General features: G+C 37.0%; 1 protein-coding gene across 2 annotated transcripts; it reads right to left on the bottom strand.

The window, feature by feature from the left end:
- Nucleotides 1-3002: 3002 nt before the first annotated feature.
- Nucleotides 3003-9918, bottom strand: LOC106556305 (Krueppel-like factor 15). 2 transcript variants are annotated; one of them, XM_087720071.1, is made up of 3 exons: nt 9907-9918; nt 8987-9789; nt 3003-3673 (listed from the first exon to the last, which is right to left on the bottom strand). In XM_087720071.1, exons 1-3 carry the CDS (start codon nt 9913-9915, stop codon nt 3493-3495), a joined length of 993 nt encoding a protein of 330 aa, XP_087576197.1. In that variant the 5' UTR covers nt 9916-9918; the 3' UTR covers nt 3003-3492. The 2 variants fall into 2 exon arrangements, with proteins under 2 accessions (XP_087576197.1, XP_087576196.1); XM_087720070.1 differs by having other exon boundaries at nt 8987-9915.
- Between the last annotated feature and the right edge of the window lie 4793 nt (nt 9919-14711).

The raw sequence follows: 14711 nt of genomic DNA on the forward strand, positions 1-14711 counted from the left end.
TTTATAAGTAACTCAAGGTGGCAAACATTCATAATACTCTTCCTTCTTTTCCCCACAACAACCACACAACGATTTATACATCTGATTCCCAGTAAAACAGCAGTCTCCAATCTTTGTTCCTTGGCAGCCCGGCTGGGGGCTGGGGATGGAGGGAAAGGGGAAGTGGGTGGCACAAGAAGCAGGATGGATGGTGCATGCACATGCGCACCCACACAGTCCTTGCACAAGTGGTGCACTGGCATGCATGCATGCAGCTTGGCTGCACTCAAGTGCCCATTGTGTGTAAAAATAATTGTAATAAAATGAGGGGAAGGGTGAAAATCATGTAAAACGTTCTCTCTCACACTGCCTCAAAGCTTGAAGGGAAACAGACTGTACGTACCATTCTGTTCCACTCTAGATATTCTGACAACAGCAGTGGGAACCGAAAAGCTCCTAAAGGTAATGCACTATATTTATTCATCTAAAATGCAATGATCAATGAATATTGTAGAGGATCTGAAGCAACATCTGATATGTACATCCAATGGTTCCCAATAAAGATCATGCACCATCTCCCACTGCCTCCTGATGTCAACCTAACTCTTTATAACAGTGGTTCCCAAACTTGGCAACTTTAAGACTTGTGGACTTCAACTCCCAGAATTCTCCAGCCAGAGCTGGCTGGAGAATTCTGGGAGTTGAAGTCCACAAGTCTTAAAGTTGCCAAGTTTGGGAATCACTGCTTTATAACAAGGATAAAAAAAAAATGGCAGCCTTATTGTGCAAGAAAAAAAAAATCCCCCATAAAACATGTAACCAGAGATTACAGAAATCTATCACAACTGTAGAATACACATGAGTTTATATTAGGACTTGCTTTTTAAAAAACAGCATTTTTAAAGAATGATAGAAATTATGGGGAGAAATTAAGTTCTCTGAGTCCACATAACTCCCAAAGGGAAAAGAATTCCGTAATTCCTATGTGTTTATATGTTGGATAAATGCTGTAGTTACATGTGTAAGAATATGCACATGCTATATAATGATGGTATTAATTCAAATCTCATCGAATCAGAGTGTTGAAAGAGGCTATTGAGTCAACATCCTACTCAGGATAGGAATCGAAATTATCCCTAGAAGATAGCTCTTCAGCTTTGTCCTGAACATCTCCTACAATGGAAATCCTACTATTTCTTTGGACAATTAGTTCCACTGTTGAATGCTCTCTTAATTTTATTCTGTTATTTGAAGCTCGATATTTACAACCAATTATAATATATTTCAGCTTCATTTTTCTTCTAGGGAACATGTTACATCAACAGATCCTTGGAAATCAGTTTGCCAATTACTTCTCCTATTCATGAAATAATGAAAAAGAGATGATTTGGGTTGTCAAAAGACATTTTCCATTCAGAAGTAAGGAAGAAAGAAGTAAGGAAGAACTTTGATTCAAGTTTTATCTCTTATTATGATATATGCAAAAATATTTTTATGATTACTGTCTTGTCATTCCTTTACTCTTATTTGTATGTTCTTATTTTAAAATTGTACCATGGTTGTTTTAAATGGTATTATTTAATCTATTTATGCCGCTGAGAGCATTTAAATTGCAACAGCATAGAAATATGCTTAATAAATAAACATATTTGCATAGTTGGGCAAATGACTTCTGGATTTCTGTATCTGCAAATACAACTTGCTTTGAAGATTTTTCAGTACAATTTGTTGTGCCATGGTAGGGCATATTGGAGATGCTTTTAAAATATTTTTGTTATTTATGCCAACAGAATGTTGTTCAGTGGGAAGAGAAAATCGCTGTAGTACACCTTTATACATTATTCAGAGTCCTAGTTAAAGACTGAGAGCGGTCAGAGAGAGAATAATAAACTTGACACAGTACAGATCTCTTGTGGAAAACACTGGACCAAAGAAAGGAGACAGCGGCAATATAAATCATTCAGGCTGGCACACGCTAAAAAATGAAAATCATGCCTATAGGGGAAGGAGACTAAAACATCTAAGGCAAGCTATAACATATCTCAGAATCAGTTTTCCAAGTAAGCATGGTTAAGTGCAGGCTGCTACTCTTACACAGGATATACTGATGCTCTCTTCTGGTAGGAATTGTTGCATTTTGGAACAGGCTGGAGATGCGTAAGAAGCTTGCTTGCTTGCTTACTTGCTTGTGGATGCATGTCACCTCTTAAGTTCAGTGTTTTCTGTGCTCAGATGCAACTGACCTAAATTTTACACCAGCAGTTCACTTAAACTACATCTAAATACTTAGGTAAAGTAGCCATATTAAAGATGAAAGTTCCCTCACTTGGGCTGCATTCTTGACAGTTCATGTAGGTTTTTTTGAAAATAACATAGATGTAGCATATTATTGCATACTGCTATTCTTTCAGATCATTTTTAACCTCATTGTCTACCCAAAGCCTTGGAGTTTCCTGGTAATGTCCATCTACCTATCAACCATATCTGACATGCTCAGGGTGTCTAAGATCAGACAAAGTTAATTAGGCATTGCCATTGCTGTATAGATAATAAATTCAATGCAAGGATTTTGTGTACAGTAGTGTATAGCAGATATCATAATACGTTGATTAGTGTTTTATCAATTGTAATGTATCAGGCTCTTTATTGTTTTAATTAAAATGCACAAGACTCATTCTGGCTTGCCTTATTAGAAAGGAAGAAGGAACTCTCTAATAATGCAGCACTTTGACGAATAGCAAGAAGTGTACAAATTCACCTTGGGTCCCATTCTGAGGCACTGGCAATCTGCATTCCATTGAATATGCATTTTAAGTCTGGCTCTTAAAAGAGAATATAATCATTCACAGGAAGCTAAAATAAATTTCCAGAAAGAAAGAAAGAAAGAAAGAAAGAAAGAAAGAAAGAAAGAAAGAAAGAAAGAAAGAAAGAAAGAAAGAAAGAAAGAGAAAGCATATTACAGAGAAAGCAATGAAACTCACTTAAGTAGCAAAATATAAAAGAGGAATTTGGAATTCATAGAATAATTTGTTTGCTGGATTTATTATAGTTTATGTTCACTTGCCTGCATTTCAAACTGAAATAATTTTCTGTCACTCTTTTGGTTTTAGAATAAGTGCCAGGCTGCTCAAATAAGGATAGGCTGAGAGATGATGAAAAAGGTAACTTACATTTGAATACAGTCCCTTATATGCAGCTCAATACCAGTAGAAGAATAATATTTACAGTACAGTATTTACAACATTTAGAATGAAACAGAATCTCATGCTGTTCTTCTCCACATCCTGAATGGTCACATTTTCCTCTCAGATATAATGTACAATTATTAACCTGTGTCAAAGCTCTTGATTTGGAGGCAAACCATAATTGTAAGGCACATTGAAACAGAGGTTGTTTTCTCCTTAAACAAGTCATTTTCTAATTACTTATCTCCTAAAGAAAAATCATATTTTCTATTCAGCTGTCCTTTGAGTTGATGGGAAATCTTCTCTTGGCAAGGAAACAGGGAGTTAGTTAACTATTACGAAAAAAACCTGCTGACTGACTTCCTGAACTGAATGACCCTTTGTGGATCTTCATATGTTTAGATAAGTGGTCACTGCGGGCAAATTTCTTCTCGCATATTTGACACTGGTAAGGCTTGAGTCCAGAATGGGAGCGCTTGTGACGAGAGAGCTCATCTGAACGGGAAAACCTGCCAGACAGAAGAGGAAATATTTGTTTATTGCACATGTGTTAAAACCAAAGAGATTGTTGCTTTTCCCCCTGTGCCATCAACACCAAACCACAGAATGCAGAAAAGTTTTCTGAGATATAGAAAAGAAAATCAAATCAAAATCTTTATTTGAATCTCAAGAAACCAGTATTTTTCCACATATGAAATATCCCTCATAAACCAAATGTTGGCTCATATAAATTCACACATATACATTATGTATGTAGCATGTTGATGTATATGACTCAAGGAGAGAGGGCACATGACACCTCTCCAGTTCACAACAATAAAGGCTTATGTTATTTTATTTTTGTGTACATCAGGTCTTCTCTTTTGCTCTTATACTTTCTTTGGTTTTCATATGCACATTATTTTCATATGCAGGTTTACACACCCAATCTTCCTACGAAGTCTTGCAACACAAATATTAATAAAGCCATTGTGCTTTTGTGCAATACCATTTCTCTATTTAGAATATGACAAGAGATTCAGAAGGAAACATCGCTGGTCCATTGTTACGTAACAATTCAGAAACAGGCTAGACATGATCTCAAACTGGGCTCAGAACACAAACTGCTCCCTAGCAGATTTATTTCCCTTTTAATTGGAAAGGAATCTTTGTTCAAATGTAAAGATATAAGGCAAGTATTGGGTAACATGCACCCATCAACCTAATTTCAAAACTCTCTCCAAGCAATCTGTTCAGTTCTCTGATTTGAGCAATCTGTCTCTCTTCTTGGTTGCCTGGATGACAAATAATTTTTAGGGTGGTGGTGCGGGAAAGAGACTGTCTCAAAAGAGAGAGGAGAGAGGGGGGAGGGAGAGGGAGGGAGAGAAAGAGGGAGAGAGCAAAAGTAAACTTTGTAAAGGGGTGAGAGGTAATCCTGCTGCCGTGGCTTCTGGCTATTGCCTACCACTGACTTAGCTCTATCCATGACTCACACAGAACCTTCACCAAATGACCTTTCCAGTTATGTGGCTCTTGACATAATAGGATACCAATTCTAATGGAATAATGTTAACTTATTTTATCCATTCACTCAGGAACTGCAGCCTGGTGGAAACCAATTCCAGGCTATGAGCAATAGCTCTTACTAAAGGCACATTCATAAGGCTACACATGTACTTATGATCAAGGCCCATCACCTTCATCATAATGACACCACTTCTGAGCAATTATCTGACCTCTAATGATGTCAACTCCAAAGCTGATAAAGTTGATAAAATAATGTAAATTAATAAATTTAAATAAATTAAGAGCAGACATGCACACCTATAAGGCACATGGACATCATAATAAGTTTTTATTTGACTAAATATGTAAAAAGAGAGCTTTGATTAGCTACAGTCCTCCAATATGTATGTATGTGTTGAAGTGTGCCAAACTATTTGCTTTAGTTTTATTCATTCATTTATTTTATTACTAACTCCTTTGCATAACTACGGTCTGAGTCTCTCGGGAATAGGGCGGCATACAAACTTAATAAATTGAAATCTTCCCAAGGCAGTTTACAATAAGAAAAGTTACAGTTGGTAACGTCATAGATTATCTCTACAAACTAGCATCAATCATTAAATTTAAAAAAATTGAAGAACAATGAAATATACAGTAGTTCAAGGGTTAACCATACATATAAGTAAAACTGTTGAAAATACTATCTGATAGTCCTCGTTAAAAAGAGAAAAAGAAAGAAAGTTCTTTCTACACTTCAGTACCGCATATTACAAAGACCAAAGATCTGATGCTGGATAAACATCATTTCTTTAAAATAGCTTTATAGTACTCATAATTTTCCTGACCTGGTTCACATATTGTGTTACCATGTTATGCAAAAAACCCCAACTGCGGTTTATTAAACAAACTATGATTTAGTGAAACAAAGTACAAGTCAAGCTATAGGCTGTGTTTAATGCTGCATCGAGCCCTTGGATTAGAATCAATCTAAGATCAATTCTTTTTACCCTTCTTCAATAATAAGCAGTTTAAAACAGAACCAGCATAGCTAAGAAACAAACTTCTGAATACGATTATTAGATAACTAAAGTTTGCAACAAGTTTCAAGCTATAATTTGTCCTACCTATTTATACATATGAGTTACATATGTAGGGGTGGGTATTCTTGGTTCATTTACTCAGGCCCCTTTGCCATTTTCAAGGTCTCACAGAAATAAAAAGAGCAACCGAGACTGGGTAGCTTGTTCTTTTCAAGCTCTATCAAAGACTCAACTCTGCCACTGTTTAGATCCAGCTGGATAAAAAACCAAGAAATGTACTGTGGTATAATAGATTTTGCCACCTCCTAGTTTATTTGTTTAAGTGACTCTCATTAGAGGAAACACAAGAGCAGCTCTGGATCAAAGATAAATCTAAAATCCAAATGTTCCACAGTGATCAATCTGGGTTTCTTAGCAAGCCAGAAATAAAGGAGGAAGGTAACACCATATTCTGGCTTATATCCATTGATAGATGAAAATAATATTTATTTTTTGCCTAAATGGATCTGATTCGCCTAATCCAGAATCAACCTGACCAGAAGGGAACTAAAATCTCTAGAGCATCCACTTCCGTGAAGCAGCATAGTTTCAAACTAAGGGAGTGCATTCCTGGTAACCAAAACATGATAGAAACATTTAACAAGGCTTACATAAGATAATGTAGAATCTGAAATATGTTCCAGTCATAATTCCTCCCACTTGCATTTTCATTTAAAAGCAACTCATTGTCAACACATCAGAGGAGTCAGCAAAGATCCATTTCTTAATATATTTACCAGAGTTCTAGAGGGGAAAAATAACTACATTATTGCAATAAAATGGGAATGGATCCAAAGTTATGTAGCTGAAAGAGTGAAAGCAAACAGATTCTCCAAAGAACCTTTCAGCATGATTCTTGATAGTAGAATAGACTAAGAACTGTAGAAAACGGCAAATGAGAGTGTGCCAAAGTGGGAAAGAGTAGTTCACCATTTGTTGTGGCATGTACTTAAAACTTGCAGTTCTGTAGAAATTATGGATTGGGGTACATTTCCTACTGAAGAAGCCCTCATTTTCCAAGTTTGTCCGCAAAATAAGAATTGATAGACTAATCTTCAGGTGGATCAGCTGTGGATATCTCACACCTAAAATAATTCACAAGTTTCCCTAAAGGTTGCTGGTCATAAGACCATTAATTTCTTTCACCATATTTGAGGGACAGAATTTGTTCTTTTAGTCAACGGTAATTTCACCATTTGGGATGCCAGAAGTTGAGCCAGAAAATAATTTTTTAAATCACTATCCTCTTTACAAATGAATTAGCTAGTTCTGAATGGACAATCTGCTCCATGAAAGGATTTAAATTCTTAATGTATAGAGGTGGAACAGATTCAGTCCAGTTCTCTGGGTTTCTAGGCAATAGCATGTGAATCACAGCCAGCTATACCAGTATAAAAGGATTCATTACACTCATCTCCACAAATGAATTACATGTTCTTTCATATTGTTTCTCTTATTTCGAATTGTAAAAATCTGGATGACCTCTGGATGGTAGTTCAAAGATTCAGAAATCAAATTCTTTGTTCCCCTTCTGAGGTTATCTGGCATCTTTAAGCCCAAATATGATAACCCTGTTCTTATCACAGAACTGTCACTGGGACAAACAACACAGCTCTGCCAATTACAGCAAAGCTCCCTGTAAATACAATTACACACCTGTTAACAGCAGCCTTTCTCCACATTTGGAAAGTCTCCACTGATGCAATGACAAACAGACAACTGAAAATTTAAAACTGTACAAACTCTTAATTGCTTGAAGAAGAGATATATCCACATAAATGTAATTTTCCAAAAATATAGCTAGAACTGAAAAGACCAGCATAACTGCATAAATAAATTGACAGTCTGACACAGTCCATGAGTGGATAATTCTTTATCAGAAGAAAATATGTAGAGTGCAAAACTTTCAAGAGTTCCAGAACTATTCGTCCAGCAAGTATACAAGAAGCAGATGAGGGGTGGGGAGAGGAGGGATAAATAAGGTTAACGTAAAGATGAGGTCATGAAGTCCAATGACCTACAGACTAAGTTAGGATTCTGGAGGAAAGAGAAATAACTATGAGGAACTAATTCATGCTGCCTTTGAAAATGTACATTAAACACAATCCCAAGAGATGGGAGGCTAACCTTAAGGTTTTCCAAAACTGTAGCACACCAAGCAAAAATTCAGCAGCTGAAGCTTTTCTCAGTCCTGCTAAGAAGGAAAGAAGTTATTTTACACCAGGCTAAATTACTGTAAGCTGCCAGGCAGCTGTAAAACGAATCAAAACCTTGTGAGTAGGGAACAGAAAAAGACAGAGAAACTATTGTACAGTATGTGAATCAGCCTCTCACCAAGACTGGACATAAGAATTGCCATGCCTGTTTAACCTTCCAGTTCAACATTCTGTTCCTGAGAGATTGCACATGGGAAGCCTAACAGCAAATTATACTGTTCATGTTTGTCAGCAAATGATTGCAGATTGCTTTAACCGTGGACTGACAGCCTTTGATAGTTTTACCTTCCCAGAATTTGTTTAATTCCTTTTTAAAGCTGTGGAAGTTGGCGGACTTCAGGGAATCCCATGGTAATGAATTTCATAGTTTATTTATGGTGCTGTGTGAAAAAGTACTTCCCTTTTTCTATCCTCATTTTTTACCATTTGGAAGGCATCTCCCAAAAGAAAGAGACAAACATCTGTGTCTTTTTTGTACACTAAACGGTCCATATTATTGTAATCTTCCCTTGTGGGCAATTTGAATATTTTAACTGCCATATTTTGTATCTTTTCCAACTCTGTATTAAACATACACCACCATAGCTGCACACTATTGTTTATTTAAAAATTGCTTCATACAATTGTATAATAAGATACTGTTAACCACATGAAGAATAATTATCCAAATATTAACAAATGCTTACAAAGTTGTTTCTGTCAACTGTGTTGAGATCATGTGTATGTTTTTCAGAGCAAGTTAATACTTTTCAAATTATTTTTCAAGCAAAGTATGATCTGTATTTGGACTACAATCCTAAAGAGTTTTATAACTCACTGACCCTATTGGGAATTTCTTTTGTGAAAATATATGTGGAATTACAGTGTAGGTTCAAAGAAATAGTAATAGAAATGACAGAATTCTAAGACCATTACATCTATTTGAAATGTTTCATTGAACAGTGAACTATGCTAAAAACAGTAAGCCTATAGTTATAAAAGCAGCGAAAGATGTAGCTGGAGAACTTAGTTAAGAAAGCGGTTTTCACTGTCACCCACTTACCTCCAACCACAGTCAGGCCATGTACAAGTATAAGGCTTTTCTCCAGTATGACGTCGGAAGTGTGCCTTAAGATGGGAACTCTTAGTGTACATCTTGGTGCAGCCAGGATGTGTACACTTGTGGACTCGAATAACTGAAGGGGAAACTTTGGGGACTTTGGTCTCCATACTCTTTGTACTTCCAGGAACTTCTGGCCTCAATGTGACAGGCAATGGAGCTATTCGTACATACTTCTGATCTGTGCCTTTCACAGGACTTGGAGTGACCTGGGGATAAACAGTCAAGTTTTGGCTTTGCATTCTAATGATCAAGTGGGCCACCGGAATACCACCCACAGAATTCTGGATGGATGAGCTATCATCTGCTTGGCCAGGCTGGATCTGAAGGAGAACAGGGATTGATCCCATGGTTCTATGCATGCTTATATCTCCAGATGCTACTCCAGCCTGAACAGAACTAGAAACACCTTCATCTAGATCAGTTCCAGTAGCAGACTCTTCCCCTGCACTGCTTAAGTTGATTTCAGATTTTATTTCAAGTTGCCCCCCTGGTTGGCTGTCATTCAGTTCATCCTTGACAAGTTCTTTCTTCTCATTGAGGAACTCCTCGATCTCTTCCAATGTAGGGATGAAATCTCTAGAGACATCTGAACAAAAATCTGGCAGTTTGAGGTAAGCCTCATAGATGGTATTCTGTGGTTTCTCCACTTCCTTCTTTACCATTGACAACGAGACACCCACCTCTGATGTAGAAACTGTGTTTGAGGTAGCAGCTGGGACAGATACTTGTTCATTGCTGCAGTCCTGCAGTAAATTTAATGGTGGCATGTCAGGCTGGAAAACATCTAATATGATATCTTGCTGATCAAAAGCTGGGGCAAGCAATGGACCAGAAACAGATAGCAGTTTGCTATGACTTACTGAGACCATGGATTGATCATAAAAAGATGAACTGCACGGTGTGTATTCAAATCAGATGGAAATGAAGGCCTTGGGAAATCTATAGATCCACCTGCAAGAAAATAACCACAAACTTGTCTAAAGGTATCCACATCTAGCTGAAATAAAATCAAGATTTAGAAGATTTTTGGAAATTAATTTTATAGGGACATCCATTCCAATTCAAAAAAAATATCCCTGAAACATACTACACCAGTATTCAAATATCCAATGACTTTCTAGTTAGCAACAAACTCCTACTATCTAATATTATTATGTTAATAAAGCCATTGATCTGACATAAAATCTATCCTTATCTTTTAATTATTTGGTCAGTGATATATTGGCATTTTCTTTTGGCTCTGAATTTTATTGCAGTCTTATTAGTATTATTCCTGTTATATATAAAGAAAAGGCAGGATAAAAATGTAATAACTCAACATTTCTTATCCTTTTGATTTTCAATTCCAGTGTGCAATTATAGGGTTTAGATTTTGATATGTTATTGCAATATATATATATATATATATATATATATATATATATATATATATATATATATATATATATATATATATATATATATATATATATATATACACACACAAAATCAATTTTAAAATAAAAAGATATTTCTGTAAAAAAAGATAAAAGGTAAGCCCAGACTCTTATTATACTACAGTCATATACAACACTACACAATATATTATACTCTGTATCAAAAGATTCAGTGAAACAACTCAATGGGACAAATAAGCATTGCAGTACAAATAAAATCCGCATCACCATATATCTGTCAGGTTACACCTGCAGACACAGCTGTCCCTATGCTAGAATGGGACAAATTATTTTTTAACCAGAAGTTAATCTTGTTGACATGCCTATGCTCTCTGTTCAGTAGAACAGAAAATGGCTCAGAGCAAGAATACACTTTTTCTGGCACACACATAAAGTAAAAACCCGGTGGCACAACAAATCTAAATTGGTATTTATCAGTTTTGCAGCTTGATGAGAAATGAGAACCTTCTTTCAACCAGGTTTGGTGGTGGTGATGTAGTACAAAAGTTTCCCTCTCCAGTTGTGTCAAACTCTAGGGTTGGACTCATCTGTGTTTCTTGGACAAGGAAGCCAGTGTTGTCTGAAGACAATTTTCATGGTCATGTAGCCAGCTGTATGCCAAAGGAGCATGGAATGCTATTACCTTCTCATCAAAGTGGTACCTATTAATCTGTTTGCATTTGCATGCTTTTGAACTGCTAGGTGGGCAGAAACTGGGGTAGGAACAGAAGCTCATCCTTTATGCAGCACTTGAATCTCGAACCTGGGCTGTCTGCCTTCCAGCAGACAAGCTCAGCATCTAAGCACTGAGCCATCACAGGGATGGGGTTAAAACCCAGAAACACATCAGAAATGTCAGCTCACGGATTTATCCATGTTTGATTTTCATTTCATTGCATACATGTATGTTCCTTTTGTGAAGATACAATTTTGTAAAACACATAAGTTTTATCAATCCATTCAAAACCTTTTCAATCCACTGTCTCCTTATATTTTATACAATAGTAGCCATAACTGGATTTTTAAAAAAAAAAAAAAAAAAGCAAACATGAATTCAAATTTGTGTAAAAAGATTTGGATGACCCCCAAAAACCCCATCCCAAGAATGTTTGCTCCTGTCCCACTCCTTAAAGTTCATTAAATGCTACAATTCAAAACTATCTGGATGTGTTCTGGGGGCTTAACCGAGAGAGCACTTTTCCTTTAATGGCACTCAATCATGGCTTATCTTCATGTGCACCTTCCTGTAAGAAAACCTAATTACAGGTACATTCCTGAATAAACATACCCATTTTTGAGAGCACAGAATTCAAAGGATTTCACTTCCAGCCCAAGGCAACATTCAGGTCAAAGACCTGGCATTACTCAATGCATTTTGTAACACACCATTCATAACAGTTGGAATGTTTTTTGATCCCACACCCACTGCAAGTGCCTGCAATGTAAGTCCAGAAATTGCAAGGAATTAGATCACCCTGACCTATCATTCTCCTCTGGAACATTTGGTTACAATCAAAACGGATGTTTCTTAACCAGATTTGGTTAAGAAATATCCCAGTATAAGCAAATACAACTACTTCTCTTGTTGCCGAGAATCAATATGGCCATGGACTCACCGTCACAGGAAGTGTTTACCTTTAAAAAACACTTTGTGATTTTAGCTTTGGTTTACTGAAAACAGTCATTGTATTGGCTTAGTCACAATGGTAAGCCAGTCTGGGTTACAATATATTAAGCCAAAAACCAAATATATGTATGATGTCTTAAGACTAATGAAAGGGACAATTAGAATTTACATTGAAAGAGAATATATTCTACAGGCTTGAAATTTTTAAAATCTAAACTATTCAAATTAACCATCTCTGTATGTAGCAAAGGTATTTTCTTTACATTTCTTCCATTTTATTATGGCCAGGGCTTTGAACACTGGAACAGGCTTGTAGTGGCCATAGTAGCTAGAGGTAGTAGCAAGGTGACTTCAGTCCAATCATTCTGTCTCAGCCCAACCTACCTCACAGGGTTGTTGTACCAGGGAAAAATGAGATAAAGTAGTGCTACGTTTGGTACTTTGCATTCTAAACTAAAGGCAGGATATTAGACTAACAAATAAGCCAATACTTGAAAGGGCCTCATTTTGTGGGTTACAACAGAAATTAAACATGGTCCAGAACTCAAAATCAGATGGCCACATTTCACCGTGACCTATCAAAAGCGTGAACGTCATAAGCGCGCCGACAACACCGCGGTGCTAAAACCGCGATTTCAAAAGCGCGCCGACAACAGCGCGCCGACAGAAACGCGATTTCATTTAAGGTAAGATTTACAGTTAGGTTTAGGGTTAGGTTTAGGGTTAGGGCTAGGTTTAGGGTTAGGTTTAGGGTTACGTTACAGCGCGCTTCTGTCGGCGCGCTTTTGTCGGCGCGCTTTAGGGCTAATTAGTCGCTCATTCATCGCGCGGTTTTGTCACCACGCTTTAGACACCGCGGTTTAGTCAGGCGCGCTTTTGTTGTGCGCACATTTGTGGTGGAACCCATTTCACCAGATTTTTTTGCAATTTTGTTTTTGGTTAACAATGTTTATTTTCATTGCTAGTGTTTTTAATTATAGTACATGTCTCTTCCCCCTTCCTAACCCCCAATTTTTTGCTTCAGAAAGTGACTTCTTAAAGCAGAGGTCTTCAACCTTGGCAACTTTAAGACTTGCGGACTTCTGGGTGTTGAAGTCCACAAGTCTTAAAGTTGCCAAGGTTGAAGACTGCTGTCTTAAAGGTTCAGCACTGTTTCACATCTTCAAAGAATAGCAGCTTCAGCAGGTGTTGAAAACACTGTGGCTGTTGTTAGAGCTAAATCTGACATTATTTTTAGAAGGCATGAAAGGCATGTATGTCTATGTGTGTGTTGTCAGGAACCACTTAAAAATCTCATTTGCAATTTAAAGCCAAAGAATTGTGTGGTGGGGAGGGGTTTCCTTCCTTCATACTTGATGGCACATTTATATCTGAAAAATAAAACAAACAGGGGACAACTTGACTTGTTGTCTGAACAGAGGCATTCAACAACTGCAAAAGAAGCTCTGTCAATAACAACGGTGATTTGTTTTCAACAAATCATCCTCAGTGTAAACAATGAGTCAAGTGAGATCTGGCTCTAACTGGATACAGATAAAGACTGGATTTTCATATTGCACTGCTATGGTTTGTTTAACTAAAGTTTATTAACTAAATCAAAATATTATGAAGAAAGAGGGATGGAGGGAGGGAGGGAGGGAGGGAGGGAAGGAAGGAAGGAAGGAAGGAAGGAAGGAAGGAAGGAAGGAAGGAAGGAAGGAAGGAAGGAAGGAAGGAAGGAAGGAAGGACATTTTGTCTTAGCCGATGGATAAAACAAAATGAGTTAACATGTTATGTTGTTTAAATGTCTTCAAATTCCATCCTGTTCTACATTGCAAGTTGATTACCTATTTAAAATATTTTATTAATAGATCTAAAATCAAGATGAGTGAAAGACTCAATTTTCCTGCTTCCTATCTTCACAAAGAAAAACCAGAAAGTCCGGTTGCCTCTTGAAAAAGGACCTTTGGGACTGTAACTCAGCTGTAATTGAGCCTATTGGCTCACTCTTGAAGGAGTCTCTTCCACATCAATTACTAGAAAAACAGTTTCAGTAATAAAATGCCAGATTAGGCAAGTGGACTATCACTTATGTGATGCATCTTCTACCCTTCAAGGCAATAGAAGAAAACATGCTTTTAAGCACCTTTGAACTAACTAACTAAACAAACAAACAAACAAATAAATATAAATAATAATAAAATAAAAGGTTCCAGTGACAGGTCCTTCAGCGACGAAAAAGTTCGAAAAATGTAAAAATAAAGCGAAAACCTTACCCTAAGCCCCCCAAACCTAACCCTAAACCTAACCCTAAACCTAACTCTTAACCTAACCCTAAAGCTAACCCTAAACCTAACCGTTAAAGTAACGAAAAACCTAACGCTAACCCTTAACCTAACCCTAACGCTAACGCTAACGCTCTAAAGCTAACCCTAACCCTTAACCTAACCCTAACCCTAAACCTAACCCTTACCTTTATGTGAATCGGCTTGCTTTAATTTAATTTTTATTAATTTTTATTTGAATTTTTCGATCTTTTTCGTCGCGCTGTGATGACGTTAAAGGCGTGATTTTGTCGATCGCGCTTTTGTCGTCCGCGCTTTTGACGGGTCACGATAAACA

The sequence above is a fragment of the Thamnophis sirtalis genome, unplaced genomic scaffold (genome assembly GCF_051295495.1).
Source record: "Thamnophis sirtalis isolate CommonGarterSnake01/CBP01778 unplaced genomic scaffold, rThaSir2_p1.2 scaffold_7, whole genome shotgun sequence".
NCBI classification, from domain to species: domain Eukaryota; kingdom Metazoa; phylum Chordata; class Lepidosauria; order Squamata; family Natricidae; genus Thamnophis; species Thamnophis sirtalis.